This window comes from Podospora pseudocomata (assembly GCF_035222375.1).
Source record: "Podospora pseudocomata strain CBS 415.72m chromosome 1 map unlocalized CBS415.72m_1, whole genome shotgun sequence".
NCBI classification, from domain to species: domain Eukaryota; kingdom Fungi; phylum Ascomycota; class Sordariomycetes; order Sordariales; family Podosporaceae; genus Podospora; species Podospora pseudocomata.
In genome coordinates this window covers 1,758,671-1,776,098 of record NW_026946363.1, presented here as the reverse complement: position 1 = coordinate 1,776,098, position 17,428 = coordinate 1,758,671, and the positions used below count along the sequence as shown (strand labels likewise).

Genomic DNA, 17,428 nt, shown 5'->3' with positions numbered 1-17,428 from the left:
AATTTGACGAGTTAGATGGGGTATGACGAGAGAATGTCTGTTTGGTTAGCTTTATCAACATACTACACAGAATAGCTTCCAAATCTTCCTGATATGCCCGTACTCGTACTGTAGACGTTCCACCTCATACACGTCATCTATGAGCTCTTGTGCGCGCACCACCATCTCACGAGTTGTTCACCTTTCCCCAGGTTGGCCAAGTTCTAGCTTAGTCGGGTGTGGGCGGGGAAAGTTGCACCAAAGACAGTCCGGTCTTTTCACCTCTCCCAAGTAGACAGGTGCTACCAGGTTGCATCCCGCGTACTTGGACTTTTTATTAAAAATCTCCATTTTCTGCTAGATTTTGACCACACAGAGAAACCCCGCCTCGAAGCCCAGCCCTGTCCCGCGATGTTGAAGATCGATCTGACATGCGTTGCCAAGGTGCCTGCCAAGAATATCACGGCTCGGGGCCTGCCCTGCTCTTGTCTGCCTCTTGTGAACCCAGATCTTGCATCTGCCATGTTTGCTTCTCACGAGGTCGGAGATACAAGACATAAGACCGCGGCCAGATCTTTGGCCCCAGGGTCCTCGTATGCCCTTACACCGTACTCAGCTCGCTAAGCGTATGGATTCAGAGATTTCAGGCAAGAAGTCATTTCAACGAATAGCAGGCGGGTTGTGTGCAACACCATGGGAAATATGCTACCGAACGGGTAGTTTAGCGACACACGCTGCATATTATTGCTAATACGTACCATCCCATCCGGCAATGCCTGTTCCGTCCTTTGTGCTTCGACCAACAGGGATCTCGAAGGATGAGCGAAAAAAACTCGTCGGGGAGCGGTGGGAGACATGACTGCCAGGACGGAACGTAATCAAGCCATGCTGTCTTCCCCAGACTTTTGATCGACTGGCGCAACGGTTTGTTCTAGTATAGTTTCGCACCGTTGGTGGGCCGATAATAGCACGTTAAAAATCAAGACTTGAACGGCTGAAACGGTCAGGGTCGAGTGTTAACAAAAAATTGCACCTCATGAAGATGTTTGAGAGCACCATTCGCGGGGCATCGTATTCAGAGTCCAATCCCAGATGCTGCGTAAGGCGCATGGGCTCGAGTCAAGCTTTTCCAGGCCGCCCTCGGCAACCCCAGCGGCGGGTTCCGCAAGGCCAACCCCGCTGTGCCCAGGCCTGCCTTAGCAGTCATCTCAGTCTTATTCGTGGTCTCGCCGCCCTTTGGCTTCCCACGACTCCTGTTCTCTTGGCAAGCCAAGCAGCCAGCCAGACAGCCTTGGCATATGCAACCCGAAGCTCATCAACCACGAACTCTTGGCCTTTTGGATTCGAAGACAGCCCCTCGACGTGAAAGATCAACTTCAAGGAAAAGGAGAAGGAGGACAGCCCCGAGTGAATCATCGCCGCGAGCCGACGTGCGGCCGCATGGGACGACGACACGCCGACACCACGCCCTCCCCCCCCCCGAATCTCCTCTGGCACGCTTTCTCGCGACCTGACCCGGTCGCCCATCGCCCATCGCCCATCGCCCATCGCCCATCGCCCATCGCTCATCGCCCATCGCCCGTCCCGTACTGTTTCGGCCGACAGCATACCTGGTCCTGTCCGTCTCGACAACCTCTGCCCCGTCGCACGCAATTGCCCCGTGCTGGATGCTCAGCAGTCACAGCACAGCAAAGCATAGATGGGCTATTCCAAGTCCGCCGACAACCGCGCCGCCGCCTCTGCCCTGGTGTCCGCGCAAGCCTCGACATCGGTTGACGACACATCTTCATCGCGCCGGTCCTTCTTTTCCCGCCTTAGCCTCCCCCTCCGCCAACGCGCCCGTCACATCACCGATTTCCACATCCGCCCGGCCGAGCCCTACCGCAAGTATGGCGCTGGAGACCATGTGTTGGGCGCCGTGATCTTGACCGTCGTCAAGCCCGTCCGAATCACCCATTTGACCGTGGCATTGCACGGCTTCGTACGCGTATACAAGGGCCCAGGTGCGCCCGCCAATGAGCCGATTGTCAATCCCGCCGAGATTCCAACAAACACTGGCCGCGGCGCGCGCCAGAAAAGCCACAGTGTTGGGCGCGTCAATTTGTTTGAGGACGAGCAAACACTCAGCGCCGATGGCCGGCTCGAGCCGGGCCGCTACGAATTCAACTTTGAACTGTTATTTCCCTCAAAGGGGCTTCCTAGCAGTATCGATGTACGTGTGCAATTTCCATCAAGGGCGAACTATTGGCTGATATGTCTACATAGTTTGAGCGTGGCACTATTTCCTACAGGATCACTGCGACTTTGACACGTCCGCCATCCATCACTACCAAAATAGACCAAAGGTCGGCTGTTGAGTGCCCAATTCATCTCATCGAAAGGGTCGATATTGGTCCTCTTAAACCGCCACCGTCGCGTACTATCTACCTAGAACCAATATCAAAACGTCCACGGAAGAAGAAGCAACCTGGGCCCACATTAGAAAAGGCCGCCACCACCGTTTCACACGATCCACCAGAACGGTCATCCGATTTGGACTCGACTCGGGCAAATGAGAACTCTACCGAGGGCTCCTTGTCCGTCCTTGGCGATGATCAAGGGCATGGCCCACCAGCTAACGATGGCCCGGGACCGTTACAAAGCGACGTCCGCAGCATCAGCGGCGATAGCGCCCACACCAGCAGTACCACCCCGAGCAGGAACGGCGACATAATGTATACAACACCGTCGGTCATATCGCAGGGTGGAAAGAAGGGACCGGCACTGAAGGACCGGACCATCACAGCGACAGTAGAGTTGCTAAAAGGTGGCTGCCTTCCTGGAGATGTGGTTCCCATCAAGATCTCGGTGCAGCACATCCGCCAGCTAAAAAGCATGCACGGTGTGATAGTCACTCTCTACAGGCTCGGTCGCATAGACTCAGCTCCCACAGGTGTACTTTCTAGGGAACTATCGCAAAGCCAAAGCCGCTCTGAGAAGGAAGAGATTTATCCCAAGTCGAAAACTGGGCTGGGAGGTCTATCCCTTTCGTCGGCCGGCTCTTGCAGTGTCTTCCGGAAAGACCTTTCCCAGGCTATCAACCCTCTCTGGATTGACCCAGCCACCATGAGCGCCAGCTTCACAACTCTGATCAGGGTTCCCGAGGACGTATTTCCAACCATCAAGGGCGTCCCTTATGAGATGATCAAATTTCAATATCACATCGAGGTATTGGTCGATCTAGGAGGGAAGCTTGCCGGCCAGATTCAAGGCAACAAGGTAGCCTCTGGGTTGCGAATGAGCATTCCTGGGGTCCCTCTGGGCCCGACATCCAGTGCCCACGACACCGGCTCACCTTCCGTCGCAACATGGGGATCCAGCATTATCGACACGGATAGGCTCCGTCGAGAAAAGGGCGTCATCTCCGTGTTGTTTGAGGTTATTGTTGGGACGACAGACAGTGAAAGGCTCAAGGCCAAAGGTCTGTCGAAACTGCCGTCGCCGGTCCGAACTGTGTCAGTGCGCGAAAGTGATTATCACAATCAGGCCCCGGACCATGTTCACCCGTGGCCTGCATCACATGAGCCAGGAGGCTACGGACCAGAATCGGCCTACCCGCAGGATTACCCCCCGTTTCCTACGCCATATCCTGCCCAATCCACCCAGCAGATTCCCTACTGGGAGACGGTCCCGGCCCAACCGCCACCACCGCCGCCAGTTCCGCATTACATACCACCCCCAGACGTCCCTGACGAGAGCTCGCTCGACGAGAAGGAACGGATCAGACGCGCCGAGCAGAGGTTACTTCCCAGCCAACCGCCAGACGCACCCGTTGCCGCCGGCCCGTCTAACTCTAGCGACGTGGTCAACGGGGAAAACATCTACGACGCTGACGACACGCCCTCGGCACCTCCTGATCTTGCCCTCCCTGCCGAGTCGCCACCAGAAGAACCACCGTCGGCGCCCACACTGGAAGAGCTCTCGGGTGGTGCGGTGACGAACTCGACAGAGGATAAACAAGAGCTTGAGCGGCGACGGTTGCTTGCCGAGGCGAGCGCGCCGCCGGAGTTCCCGGAGGATTACGATGATAACGCCATGGCGGGGCCTAGTGGTTCGTCAATACCGCCGAGTGCACCACCGATAGTGTCTGCTGCGGTGGCGGACTTTGAGCCGACGGCGCCGGTGATTAATGATGAGGAGGAGGATTACGGGAGGCATTTTTCTTATGCAGGGGCTTCGCCGGGGGCGGGGAGAGGGCCGGTGGATGCGGTGGGGGAGGAACTGCCGAGGTATGAGAGGTGACAGAGCCATTCAATGCTCTAGGGTGAAGCATTCGTTTATTTTTCTTGTGGGCGGGTCACAGCCAGCGGACTTGTTTTGAAATTTGTTGGTTTTGGAGTCATTTACGGACAATCGTTTTCATGGCAACTTTTTCTGATTTCTGGACATTTCATTAGGAGGGGGGGTGAGGGGGTCTTTCTTTCATCATTGTCATTATTTTTCCAAAGGAATAATGAAGTTGATGTTGTTCTTAGGTTTTTTTTTACTACCAATCATGCCCCACCCATGAGTAAGATTTATAGTGATGTCTTTTTTTTGGGGGGTTTTTTTTTAATATGTTGGTCTGGGAAGGGTAGAGGAGAAGTTGTTGAGAATGGAGGTGGACATGGGGAAGAAGAAGGGAAGTTGAGGAGGGTTGAAGAGAAGAGGGTGGGGGGTTGTGGAAATTTTTGGAATTTTTGTTGAAATGGGAATTTGTATTATTGTATAACGTGATCCACCATCGAGCGGGACACCCCATTGACCGGGACACTTTTTCTCCCACTATAACCACCCAACTTCAATTCGCGTTTTCTCTATCACAACAATGTCCGACAGCTTGCCAGAAAATCGAGTCCTTTTAGCGATCAATGCGATTCGATCAACACCGCGCTTGAGCATCCGACGCGCCGCAGAAATATACAACGTGCCCAAGTCCACAATTGCTGCGAGAATGAAGGGCCGAGTTGCGAAGTTCGACAGTTACAACGCACGTTCGAATTTGACTACGATAGAAGAGGAGGTGATTGTTCAATATGTACTCGACCGAGATTCGCGAGGGTTTCGCCCCGGATTGTCGACGTGGGTGATATGGCCAATCTCCTGCTTCGGAAACGCGGTGCGCGACAGGTCGGATAGAACTGGCCAGACCGCTTCGTTACCCGACGTCCAGAGTTAAAGACGCGTTTTAATCGCGTCTATGACTATCAAAGAGGCCTCTGTGAAGATCCTGCAATTATCGAGCCATGGTTCCGACTGGTTGCCAACATGCGTGCGAAATACGGCATCCTCGACTGCGACTTCTACAACTTCGACGAGACGGGCTTTATGATGGGCATGATACGGCCAGGGATGGTGGTCACGCGCTCCGATCGGGTCGGCAAACCAAAGGCTATTCAGCCGGGCAATCGAGAATGGGCGACAGCGATTTGCACTATTGCTGGCGACGGGTATGTGGTGCCGCCTTTCTTGGTGGTGAAGGGCCGTTTCCACCTCGCCAGCTGGTACTCCGAACATCAGATACCTGACGACTGGGCCGTCGCAACAACAACCAACGGATGGACAGATAATAAGACTGCTCTGGAATGGCTGCAGCATTTTGATGAGCACACTAAACACCGTCGGAGGGGTGTATATCGGATGCTGGTGCTCGACGGCCATGAGAGCCATGTTAACGCCGAATTCGAGGACTATTGCAAGGAGAATAACATTGTCACCATTTGTCTGCCTTCCCATTCCTCGCATCTTACCCAGCCTCTCGATGTGGGTTGTTATAGCGTCCTAAAGAAGATGTACGGTGCTGAAATCGAGCACTTCATCAAAGCCCGGATCACGCATATCACGAAGCCCGAGTTCTTCCTTGCGTTCAAAGCCGCCTTCAGCCGGACTTTCACCCAAGAAAACGTTCTCGGGGGTTTTCGGGGGTCTGGACTTATCCCCTACGACCCGCAGGCCGTCCTTTCGAAGCTAGATGTCAAGTTGCGGACACCAACCCCCCCTGGGACCCCTGATGGGCCACCAACACCTTGGTTCTTTAAGACGCCCAAGACTACCAACGAAGCCCTCTCGCAGTCTACCCTTATTAAAGTTCGGATTGCAAGACATCAGTCGAGCTCTCCGACTCCGATTTTAGCTGCTGTTGATCAGCTTTCGAAAGGAATGCAGGTATTTTCCCATCAGGTGACCCTTTTACAAGCCGAGGTACGGACACTTCAGGAGGCCAACGAAGCACTTTCCAAGCGCCGGAGGGCCAAACGGACGCGTCTCCAAGATGGAGGGGCCATTAATGGAAGCCAGGCTAGGGATATAATGGCAGAGAAGGGCGTAGTTGAAGCGGAAGGACGCGTCGAAAGCGAAAATGAAGGGTCGTCAAAGAGGCGTCGGATGGGTTCGCGGCACTGTGGCATCTGCCGCAAGACTGGCCACAATGCAAGGACATGCCCAGAGGCTGGGGAAACAGATGCTTCAAGTGATGCTGAGTAGCTGCAATTGATTTGATTAGTGTTTTATGGGATTTTAGAGTTTGTTGTGGTTGTGGTCTGGAAAAGTGTCCCGGTCGATGGGGTGTCCCGCTCGATGGTGGATCACGTTAAGTCTAATAAGAGTAGGGATATGTTTTGGGACTTTGTGCTGGGAGTAGTCGGACTAGGAGTAGGGGTAGTATATAACTCTTTTTTCTCTCTCTCTTATGGTCTATTGATCACTTTTATGTTGCCTACCGTAAGCTTTCACGGTGGGTCCGCTTTCCAGGCAAAGGGAGGGGGGAGGAAGGGATTACATAGGTACCCTCGAAGCTTCATCTTATAATAGCGTGACCAGGTAAGCAACGGGATCTCCAATCCTTAACCTATCACGCCAACTACACCCAGGAGGCCGTCAAAGATTGTCTTCAACTCGACTTCGAAAGATGCTCACCGTGGCCCAATTGGGAGTCAAGAAATGCTGGCACTTGGATATTGTTTACATTCAGCGTGGCAGGCTATTAAGATGTCGACATGAAAAAGCAGACATATCACCCCAGTGTGATGGGGCAAAATACACGAGAAGGGTTGGTAATTGCAAACAACCATGCTGAATATTAGCGAACGTATTCCACCAACCTAGCCCAAGCAGCTACATCTCGATAAAACCTTCCTATTTGACAATGCGGCATCATAAACTCATAGATAGCAGACCCCCATCTCTCCAATATTAACCAATGGTATCAAAACCATAATAATAACCCTCATAAAAATCCTTGTAGATTTTTCCCATATTCCCCTCATTTTTACCATTTAAACCATCAACAAAGCGAGCGAAAAAGTGGTATCATCCAAGCCCCAAACAAAAACCCAAAGCAAACAAAACAAAAACAATCAATCCCCCCCACAGTCTCACACTCCTAATCTCTGCACCAGGCAGCGAACCAACCCCTTTTATATCCAAGAAAAAGAGAAAGAAAAAACTCAACCCATAGACCCCCTTCCCCCCCAATTCCTCGATCCAGACCCAGAACAACCAACTGGACTCCCCTCTACCTCCACCGCCCCCTCAACAGGCACCTCACTCCCCTGAACCTCAGCAATCGGCGGCGGTGACGACGACGAGCCTGATTTTCTGTACTCCTTTGCCTTACCCTTGGCAAGAACAGCACTACTACTCCCCGTGCTCCCAGGCGGCGTCCCCACCAGCGTCGTGAACCCCGAGCTGTTCCTCCTGTGCTGCTGCTGCTGGTCCTGCGGTGGAGATTGATACGCTGGCGTCAGAGCAGGTGGCTGGGAGTGGTGATGAGCTGGTGCTGCTGGGGCAAAGTGAGGTAATATCCTCGGTAGAGTCGGTTCCGCTGTGACGGTTGTCGTGGGAATCGTCTTTTGGTAGTCATGCTCGGGATCGTTGGGGTCAAAGGGGAAGAGGGCCGAAGCTGGGCGTTGGGTTTGGTAGCGGCGGCGGCGGATGAAAAAGATGACTAGACCCGCAAGAACGAGGGCTAGGACGCTGGTGCCGGCTGCGATGCCTGCTATTGTTGTTGTGGGGAGGGACTGAGAGGGTGCTGGGGTGGAGGTAGTGGTTGGTGATGAAGATGTGGATGGTGTAGAAGAAACATCGGTAGAAGTTATAAGGGGTGGGAGGATTAGACTGGCGGTTGTGGTTATTGTTTGGACTACCGGGGGCCTGGAGGTTATGGTAAGGGTGGAGGTCTCGACAACGGTTGCGAGGGCGTGGAGGACTCTAGTCAAAGATTAGCATCCGAGCAACAGATCGCCCGAGGTGGTTGATTCCATACCGAGTGTTTGTTTGAAAGACTGTCGTCACAAAGGTTGACGTTGTCTGAACCATGACAGTCGTCGAGGTCGTGCTAACGACGTCGGCGATTTCTGTGACAAACTTGGTGATGGTGCTCGTTGAAGGATTTTGTCTCGGTATAAGTCCGCCAACGCCTCCTCGCCGTTTGTTTCTACTGCCTGAAGAGTTTTTCTCAAGCACCAGAGAGATGAAGAGCCTGGTGATGGACGGAACCTTGAACGGATGGTTGTTTCTGTTAGAATGCGGCACTTCCAGCAGCACAGCAGATCGTTTGGCTGGAGGAGCAGTGATGGTCACAGTCTTCCAGACGATGTTGGTCTGGGTATCAGCGCTCGAGACAGTCACATCAACTGTCGATACAACGGTGGAAGACTCGATCTTGACCACAAGGATGGTAGCTCGCTGTGTTGCGATGCGGGTGGTGGTTTCGAAGATAGTCTTGGTAATCGTCACCGTCTCCCTACTCAAAAGGTTAACTCTATGTTCTGGTTGTGAATGGTATTATGACTTACACGGACGAGACGCAACTCCCCTTGGGAGAACATATCTGGCCAGCCAAACAGCATCCCGATCCACAACATGGTCGTCCAGCGGCACAACAGTACTTTCGATCACCGTCACGACAGCAATTCCCACAACCGGAACATGAATCGACATTATTGTCGAAGCAAAAGTTTGTCCCATTCGCGAGGCAGTCCCGTCTTCCAACGCCGAAGATATGCTCCGTAAGACCGAGTAAAGCGGGTGTACCGGGGACGGGATCGCTCCGTATTGCCATGTACCGGGTCAGATCGGCCTCGGAATCATCATCTGCCGCAATGAAGCATAAGGCTTGACTGACGGCAAGTGCCAAGAATAGAATTGTGATGAGAGCAGGCAGCCGGCCTAAGACGGACGACATGGCGATAGCATACCATGATGCGATTCCCAGATCAAAAGGGACGAGAGATGGGAAGGCCCAGAGGTCATGAGTTTGCTCATTAGTCTAGCCGGATGCCGTGTTGCTCGAGGATAGGCTCCGGGTTGTACACAGCGAACTACCTTAGCCTGGTGGGCACCGCGTCAGAAGACAACAAATCGACGCCTGAGACATTGTGGTTTTGTGGCTGCTGCTGCCATTCCCACACCGACTTCACCCACCAAGCTATGGTCGGCAGCAAGTGGCCACAGCCTGGCTGACCCAGCCCATCCAAGTGGGGGAGTGAACATAGCTACACACTTTGGTATACGGAATCTCGATGCTCAGTAAGTAGCTGTGGTACCAAGCGCTGCAGGCCGAGGACTGCCAAGGCCTGACTCGACTGGTCTGGCAGAGATCAAGACGCAAGTCCGTCTCGCCGGATGCATCTGGCTGAAGTTGGCCGGGTTGGTTACTGGTTGGAGTATCGGCGCGTCTGCGTTGTAAGGCTGTGCGACTGATTTGGACCTCTCACACAAGGGCATTGTTCATCCTTCTCCGACCTCTGCAGCTGAAGCTCGATCGGTGGCTTTGTGGAGGTGGTGTGGAAGCAGCCATGTTTTCGGAGAGCGCGGAGAAGGCGGGCTTGGACAAATTGCTTCTAGAATTTGGGATTATCGTATGATCTCACTCATGACAGTGCTGTGTCTTCAACAAGTTGACGACAATCAGATTGTTGCTGAATGCTGATAGAGCGCCCGGCTACGTGCCAGGGACAAGCGGGATGAGCCGTCGTCGGATGGAGCTTGGCCCCCATCCCGATCGCCCAATGGGCCCACCTCCTCTTTGGAGCGGGTGGGGTGCCCCGCGCTAACCCCTCCGACGCCGAGAACTTGGAAAAAAGGTGCCAGACATGAAAGTCAACCAAGGGCCTGGAAGCTGCATTGCGAAGCATCTGCTGCTGCTGACGAACTCCCCTGACCGAATTCCCTCCCTGTATCTGTAACACCTCCGACCATGGATATCGACGACATCCTCAGGGAAGTCGACCCGACCTTCCATGCCGTGCCACAAGAAAAGCGTAATCTTCAAGAGTTAACGCGTGCCTGGATTGCCGAGCGATCAGCGCCCGAGCTTCTCCCGTATGCAAACAACATCTTCCAACAAAGTAACAGTCGCCGAACTGTCCGTTGCTAACCTGGCGGTTTTTTTGACACCTGCAGCTGGCCGGCAGATGGCCTCTTCGAACGCGTCAATGATAGTATCAAGCGCCAGATCGAAAAGGTCGAGGAGATGACCGGCGACATGGACCCCAAGACCAACTTTGCTCTCATCGTCATACAAACCGAACTGGAGCGCTTCAAGTACCTCGTTCGAAGCTACCTCCGCGCTCGAATTTCAAAGATAGACAGACACACTCTACACTACCTCTCGACCGACGCGCTGAGAGCCCGACTTTCCGAAATGGAGCTAGCCTATGCGACCCGTCACCAGGCTCTTCTTCACAACCACTACCTCTCGTCGTTCCTCTCTTCCTTTCCTTCAGCCTTGCAAAACCTCAACGACTCGGCAGGTATCAACATGGTGGAAACTCCAGATCTAGAGTCCGCCGTGTTCATCAGGCTGCTAAAGGACACTTTGGTCGAAGGGCGCGGTGTTGACTCGGACGGTGCCATGGACGGGCGAGAAAGCGATATCGTCATTTTGCGATGGGCCGATGCAAAGACCCTGGTAGAAAATGGAAGCGCAGAACTGGTGTGATTTTGCAAACGCTCAAGAGGGGGCAGCATCGCGTGAACGCATGTGCTGTGCGGTGGTGATCTTGCGATATTTCAACCGCAACCAGGACTCGGCTCTGTTGTGACGGACATAAGGACGCCGGCCTTTGCTCCGTTCCGAACACCGTCACGGTGAGGCGGCAGTTGGGCTGTTTCCAACATAAGGAAACTGCCGGACGCTCAGACCAATAAAGGGGGTGAATTGGCGGACGAGAGCTTATCCCCATACCCCAATACGTATCCGGGCTTAAGATTCATGATAAAACCATGATGCACAGACAAGCTCGACGACTATATTTATCGCCACCTTACTATCACCCACACCACTGATTCGACAGACCGAGTCGACACACTCACCTCACTCACCGTCCAGAGCTCATGACCGCAACCATGGCCTCACCAGACACCACCATCGTCCTCATCACGGGCGCCAACCAAGGCATCGGCTTCGAAATCGCCAAAAAGCTCGCCACCGAACACAAAGACTACCACATCATCATGACCGGCCGCCGCAAGCAACCGCTCGAAGAAGCAGTCAGCTCCCTCAAATCTCGAGGCCTATCCGGCGAAACCCTCATCCTAGACGTAACCTCGGACGCCTCCATCGCCGCAGCAGTATCCCACGTCTCATCCACCCACGGCCGCCTCGACGTGTTGATCAACAACGCTGGTATATCCGAACACGCCTTCGACAACATCCCCGACATCTCCCCCCGTCTCAAATGGGCAATAATCCTAGACACAAATGTCACCTCGGTAGCCATGGTCACGGACGCGTTTATACCCCTGATGGAGAAGTCCGCCAAGGTGAGAAGGATAGTGATGATGGGGTCGGTGATGGGGAGCTTGACGTGCAGGGCGGACAAGGGGCACCACTGCCATGTGGATACTTATACTGCTTACTGTGCCAGCAAGACGGCGTTGAACATGCTCAGTTTGCATTATGTGATTAGGTTTGAGAAGGCTGAGGGGGAGGATGGGGATGGGAAGGGGTGGAAGGTGAACGTTTGTTGTCCGGGGTATTGCAGTACGAATTTGAATAAGTTTCAGGGGCTTAAGAGTGTGGAGGAGGGGGCGGTAAATGCTGTCAGGTTGGCTACGATGGGAGGGGAAGGGGAGACGGAGAGTTACTCGGCTAAGGAGGGGCGTATACCATGGTGATAAGGGTGGCATGGGGGATTGGGTGGGATGGAATTGATGTCCATTCCGATGTTTATATTGTTGCAGATTAATCTTCTGATATATCAAGCTAACATTTGGTCCAGCACTTGTTTTCTGCAATATGTAACTCTACACACACAAGGTTGGTATAAAGTGAAGTGGATGTCCCCTTTACAGTTTAATGACCCGTCGTCGTCGGTGGAGCCTCGTCCACAAGGCTACGATACGCGATCTCGATTTCCTCTCAGGCCCAGGGGTTTGAGGGTTAATAAGCCTTGTCAAACCCACCTAATGACGTGACTCGGGGTTGTGGGGTCTGGTGGTGGGTATTTGTTGATTCGATTGAGAAGATTTAAAGTTTTTTCTTGAGAGGTTGGTATTGTTGGAGAATTGTATGGGGATGCTGGCAGTTGGCATTACATTATGCATGTATGCAAAAGCAGGGACCTACATGCTCATCCGCTGCTTTTGTGCATGAACAATGAGCGGAGGGGGGTTGGTGAGGTGGGTATTTTTCGGCTGGGGATGAGTGAGCTAGAAGAGAGAAAAAAAGAAAAAAAAAAGAAAGAGCTGAGGTTTGAGGGTCCAAAAACAAAGAATGCATAATCTACCATTTTGAAGCAAGGGAGGGTTGGCTCAGATAACACAGTACTGATGGAAACAAAAACATCGGATGAACTCGTCCGATATTGAACGCTGAGAGCAATGCTGGTGTTGTATCTGCCATGCCAATCATTGTTGAATGTTCCAGTGGCTTCGATTACAAGGTGAGATTGCTTTACATTAGTCTTGGGAGGTAGTAATACGTTCGTATCGAGTGGACATTGTGAGGCTGGTGTTTTTGCCAGCTCATATGGGGTCCATTTGCGATGGGATTGGACACGAAGGGTTATAGTGTATACGAATGTTCCACCTGTGGGCTGAGGTTTTTGTCAGACTGTGGAAGAGAAAAGAAGTTTGATGGTTTGTGATATGATCCCCAAGAACTTGTCCAGCTCCGGCTGTCTGTGATGAGAAAGTCATGAGATGCCATGCCTGGGGGGCTCGGTGGCTTGTCCTGAAATGTCTCGGCAGGGGTTGTCCGGCGGTCCGCTTTGGCTGGACGCTTGTGCATGTGGTGCTGCTGCTGTTCGGACCAGTGACTTCACATGCGTCTGTCAGTGTCCCTGACAACTTTGACCTGACCTAAGAGCCAGCGCTAAGGGTCTGGGGATTTTGTCTGTTCTCGATGAAGATGGGATGTTTGAAGGGCTCTGTGAGTTTCTCAAGATAGAAGATGCAGCCAACATGAGCAGCAGAGCATTCAGCTGTGGTTACACAGACAACAGAACAGACTGACACGAAAAAGATCATTCCCCGTCTTTTAAGTAACCCATTACGCGATTTCCCGCCCGCTGATTGGTGCCCAGAAAAGCAGCAGATCGACCACGGACCACGGACCAGTTCGATGTGGGCTTGTCTTGGCGAAACCCGCAATTTCACCTTGGGAGATTATCTGTCCAAGCTGTTTTTCCTGCCCCCTCCAAAACCAATCCATGTCAAGTGACTGACTGGCAAACCTGGGGCCTGTGTGAGTGAGTTTGCGTAACGTGGGACAGTCCAAAAATCATGGTTGTGAGATGTCGGGGCAAAAGACAGAGAAGAGAGCGTGGCTGTTGCGTGGGAGTGAGTGACAAGAGCCCCATCTCGGATCTTAAAAATGGCACAGAAAATCATAGAATCAACAACCACCACCACATCTTTCACGCCTCCCCCTTGGAAGAGGGAGCCCTTGCCGCCTGTCGGGTTCCCCGCCGTGTGTGTGTGTGTGCCGCGCCGCGCCAATCGAAGATTGGATGGAGCGAGAAGGGAATGGGTAACGCTTGAGAGAGAAAGAGAGGACTGGAGGGATGACCCCCCCCTCGTGTTTGAAAAAGAGTGGACTGGGGGAGAAGGGTTACCGTCGTCACGGTCAAAGGTACCTTGGTACCTACAGCTATTCACGCATTGGCAGACCAAGCAAACGCCCATCACCGCCCGAGGGTTGCATGTCCTAGCCTCTCCCTCTTTGTTTTTTTTTGTGGGTATCATGGTAGTGGCATGGGGATGCGAGACCACACCAAAAGGTGTTGGCTGGCTGAGAGCGAAGAGGCGAAGGCGCAAGCCGCAATAACGTAGCTGGCTATTTAGTACTCCCACCTTCCAACCTTCCCCCCCCCCTTGGCTCTCATTCTTTCCTCTTCCCTCTCCTCATCTCTTCATCATCATCATCAGTCTTATACTGCCTATCTGCTGTGTGTTGGATCTCTCTTCCTAATAATACTGTCGCTACCATCTTGACACATTCTTTAAAGTAAACAAACCCTCACTTTATTGTCTTAATATCAACATCAACACCACAGCCAAAATGCGCGTCACATCCCTCATCCTCACCGGCGCCCTCGCCGCCCTCGCCAGCGCCCAGGGCACCTCCACCACCGTCTCGATCAACACCTCCATCGACCCAGCCACCGCCGCCCAAAACTCCCAGCAGGCCGAGATCCTCCGCTGCATCAACGCCTGCACCCCCGGCGACGTCAACTGCACGGCCAAGTGCAACCCAGTGCCCAACCCCGGCGAGCAAGATGTACGTCGTCATATCTCCCTCCTAAGAGACCCCCCTTTTGTGGTTGTCCCACATATATAACCACAAACTTTGTTATCCCAAGCCACAACCAACCAAACCTTCATGACTAACACACCTGCGTGCCCTCTAGGTCGAAGCCACAAACAAGTGCGTCTCCGAATGCCCCAAGGGCAACGGCACCGAAGCCGACAACCTCGCCTACGGCCAGTGCTACAACGCCTGCGTCGCCGCCCACTACTACACCGCCACCCCCGGTGTTGCTCCCAAGCCCACTGGTGGCTCTAGCTCTGGCAATGGCAACAGCAACAACTCTGGTAACAACAACAATAACAACTCTGACAACAACAACAACAACAACAACGACGACGACAATGACAACAATGATGATGGCGAGGAAGGCGGGAACGGCACTACCAACAACCAGGAGGGCAACCCCACTACTACTGGCGCCCCGGCTAGCGTGACCAGCAACGCTGCCGTTCCCGGTGCTGTTGTCGGCTCCGGGATGGGATTGTTGGCTTTTTTGGGTGCTGTTCTGGCTTTGTAAATGGGGGTTGACGGAAAAGGGGAAGGGGGGCGGGGGTTTCGATTCTTTGTGCGTAGTTTTGGGAAATATCAATTACTTGTGGCTGGGGGTAAGAAAGGAGGCCTAAAAGGGTCGGAAGGGGGAAATGGTATAATGTCTGATTTGGATATTCTGGGCTTGGAGTTGTGGCGGTGTAATGGAAGGGTTTAATGGAAAAAGAATTGCTAAAATTTGAATGATGATGCTTGTGCTTGCTTGACGTGAGATGCTGTGTCACTGGGTATTATTTGGACATTATTGAAGTGGTTGTCTGTCATATCTCTAATCCTTTCTTGTTGGGATGGTCGGCTCGATGTCTGTGATCCAGGGCAGACCGAGCTGCTTCATCTCGACGGCTAGTTGGAAGAGGTAGTCCAAGCTGGCGAGGATCATGTCAGTGTCTATTATCCAGAAAGCAAGAGTGGCAATTTCAACAAGCATACCTTTCACACTGTGTCTTCGCTTTGTGGACATTATCCCCCCAAACATAAACACCATGCCTCCTTACCAACACAGCATACGTATCCGGGTACTTGTCCATTGCCTCCTCCAAAAACTCTGTCAGGTCCTCCTCATGCGCCGTGTTCTCAATTACGGGAATCACAAGCGTATCATGGTACCCAAGGTTCCCGCTCTTCTGGAAGCCCTTGCCGAACCCCTTGATCTGCTCAATGTTGTTGATGCGGAACTCCTTGCTTCTTTGCTGTTCGAGGATCAACGTCACGAGGACGGCCCAGTGGGAGTGGGTGTGGATGCAGCAGCCGGCATTGCGCTTGGTGAAGGCGGCGAGGAAGAGGGGGGTGCACTGGCTGGGCTTGTAAACCGGTGGGCTGCGGAGGTAGACTCGCTGGCGGCGGGAGAGGGATTGCGCCTGGGCAGCGAGAGAGAGGACGTAGATGTCGGAGGGCTTCATGAGCTCCTTTTGAACACCCGAAGGGGCGAGGTAGACTAGGTCGCTACATCGCGCTTGTTAGTTGGTGTTGGACTTATCAATGGCTGCGCTGGTGGTGGGTGATAGTGGTGATATGCGGGGTTATCGATAAGGAGAGAAATATTTAGTACTCATCGCGAATAGAGGCACCACCGCCGGTGCCGGTCACCCAACCGAGAGTCCAGAACTTTGCGCAAAGCGAGGGGATCAAGTTCGCCGGGTGCTCGGGGTCATCCGACTGTACGAGATGGTCGTTGTTGTCGGTGGTGTTCTCGGCCGGCAGGCCGGTGGTTGGCGGGGTCATATTCGCTGCTAGTGGGCGGGATGACGGCGGTGGATGGAGGCTGCGGGGTCGGATTGGCTGACCGAGTCGGACCAGGTGTGTCTCCAAAAGGCCAAGGTGGTTGTTTGAAGGGTTTGGGAGAGACACAGAGGGCTGTCTATCTTTACCGGCAAATCTTGAGCAAGTCGGCAGTATCAAAAACGAAAATGAGGCTATTTGGGGCTAAATTGCGACAAGGAAGGCCGCTGCGGTTCGGAGTGGCTCCGAACGAAACACCACCCAACCTTACCCACCACTCACTGGTCTGCCGAGCGAACGAACGGGCGGACACTCGGCGGGACAGGCCATGCGGCGACTTTAGCAGCTCCCGGCATTGCTACTCAGGTCCACCCAGAGAGTGATATCGGACATGTGCACTTGTGATATTTCATTGGAAAAGACTTTGAGATTCTCGAGTATGACCAAGTTACTTGTCTCCACGTGGTCTCAGTGAGAGAACTTGGGTAATAGAGAAAGGAACAGCTGGTGTAGCGTTAGATAAAGCTTGATATACACTTTAGAGATAAGCCATACCAAACAGTGGATAAAGTCCAGAAAATGCAGTCAATAACTTGACCGGGGACCCTCGAGAGACCACATACCTCCAATTGCATATTTATGCCTCTTGAGGACCGGAAGACAGCTTGGAACTGGTTGTTCAATGCCGCCTGCTCAGTCAGCAAAAGGCGGAACCCCAGACCACGGAGCCGAGATATGTGGCCATCGAAGTTTCACCTTGAATCGACCGGACTGCCTTGTCTGGTCAAGTTAGGCGTACTACCATAATTACCATTCGGGAAACGGTACCGCTTCCTCTGGGCGGCGTGGTTTCGAATATTGAAGCAGAAGAATGTGAAAGGCTGAGAGTGGAGGACCTGTCAGCTCCAA

General features: G+C 53.1%; 6 protein-coding genes across 6 annotated transcripts; 4 read left to right on the top strand and 2 right to left on the bottom strand.

Moving 5' to 3' along the window:
- Window positions 1–753: 753 nt before the first annotated feature.
- On the top strand, window positions 754–4,733 carry RIM8 (ph-response sensor protein). Its single transcript, XM_062885180.1, has 2 exons — window positions 754–2,191; window positions 2,245–4,733. The coding sequence occupies exons 1-2, from the start codon at window positions 1,679–1,681 to the stop codon at window positions 4,258–4,260; spliced, it is 2,529 nt and encodes an 842-aa protein (XP_062748128.1). The 5' UTR covers window positions 754–1,678; the 3' UTR covers window positions 4,261–4,733.
- A 2,334-nt stretch (window positions 4,734–7,067) lies between these two features.
- QC762_107720 (uncharacterized protein) lies at window positions 7,068–9,466 on the bottom strand. The gene is made up of 3 exons (XM_062885179.1): window positions 8,793–9,466; window positions 8,261–8,740; window positions 7,068–8,205 (listed from the first exon to the last, which is right to left on the bottom strand). The coding sequence occupies exons 1-3, from the start codon at window positions 9,179–9,181 to the stop codon at window positions 7,443–7,445; spliced, it is 1,632 nt and encodes a 543-aa protein (XP_062748127.1). The 5' UTR covers window positions 9,182–9,466; the 3' UTR covers window positions 7,068–7,442.
- A 637-nt stretch (window positions 9,467–10,103) lies between these two features.
- SLD5 (GINS complex subunit) lies at window positions 10,104–10,939 on the top strand (the record flags this gene model as incomplete). The annotated part of the gene is made up of 2 exons (XM_062885178.1): window positions 10,104–10,320; window positions 10,402–10,939. The coding sequence occupies exons 1-2, from the start codon at window positions 10,196–10,198 to the stop codon at window positions 10,937–10,939; spliced, it is 663 nt and encodes a 220-aa protein (XP_062748126.1). The 5' UTR covers window positions 10,104–10,195.
- A 395-nt stretch (window positions 10,940–11,334) lies between these two features.
- QC762_107700 (uncharacterized protein) lies at window positions 11,335–12,117 on the top strand (the record flags this gene model as incomplete). Its single annotated transcript, XM_062885177.1, has 1 exon — window positions 11,335–12,117. The coding sequence occupies one exon, from the start codon at window positions 11,335–11,337 to the stop codon at window positions 12,115–12,117; it is 783 nt and encodes a 260-aa protein (XP_062748125.1).
- Window positions 12,118–13,400: 1,283 nt separating this feature from the next.
- On the top strand, window positions 13,401–15,375 carry QC762_107690 (uncharacterized protein; the record flags this gene model as incomplete). The annotated part of the gene is made up of 3 exons (XM_062885176.1): window positions 13,401–14,722; window positions 14,853–14,945; window positions 15,367–15,375. Exons 1-3 carry the CDS (start codon window positions 14,504–14,506, stop codon window positions 15,373–15,375), a joined length of 321 nt encoding a protein of 106 aa, XP_062748124.1. The 5' UTR covers window positions 13,401–14,503.
- On the bottom strand, window positions 14,355–17,345 carry MDE1 (Methylthioribulose-1-phosphate dehydratase). The gene is made up of 4 exons (XM_062885175.1): window positions 17,143–17,345; window positions 16,350–17,023; window positions 15,731–16,243; window positions 14,355–15,666 (listed from the first exon to the last, which is right to left on the bottom strand). Exons 2-4 carry the CDS (start codon window positions 16,520–16,522, stop codon window positions 15,570–15,572), a joined length of 783 nt encoding a protein of 260 aa, XP_062748123.1. The 5' UTR covers window positions 16,523–17,023; window positions 17,143–17,345; the 3' UTR covers window positions 14,355–15,569.
- Between the last annotated feature and the right edge of the window lie 83 nt (window positions 17,346–17,428).

Coding starts and splice junctions, on each gene's coding strand:
- RIM8 (XM_062885180.1), top strand. CDS start 1,679: ATGGGCTATTCCAAGTCCGCCGACAACCGCGCCGCCGCCTCTGCCCTG. Junction 2,192..2,244: donor GGCTTCCTAGCAGTATCGAT/GTACGTGTGCAA, acceptor ATGTCTACATAG/TTTGAGCGTGGCACTATTTC.
- QC762_107720 (XM_062885179.1), bottom strand. CDS start 9,181: ATGTCGTCCGTCTTAGGCCGGCTGCCTGCTCTCATCACAATTCTATTC. Junction 8,741..8,792: donor GGGAGTTGCGTCTCGTCCGT/GTAAGTCATAAT, acceptor CCTTTTGAGTAG/GGAGACGGTGACGATTACCA. Junction 8,206..8,260: donor GTCTTTCAAACAAACACTCG/GTATGGAATCAA, acceptor ATCTTTGACTAG/AGTCCTCCACGCCCTCGCAA.
- MDE1 (XM_062885175.1), bottom strand. CDS start 16,522: ATGACCCCGCCAACCACCGGCCTGCCGGCCGAGAACACCACCGACAAC. Junction 16,244..16,349: donor GGTGCCTCTATTCGCGATGA/GTACTAAATATT, acceptor AGCGCGATGTAG/CGACCTAGTCTACCTCGCCC. Junction 15,667..15,730: donor GCGAAGACACAGTGTGAAAG/GTATGCTTGTTG, acceptor GATCCTCGCCAG/CTTGGACTACCTCTTCCAAC.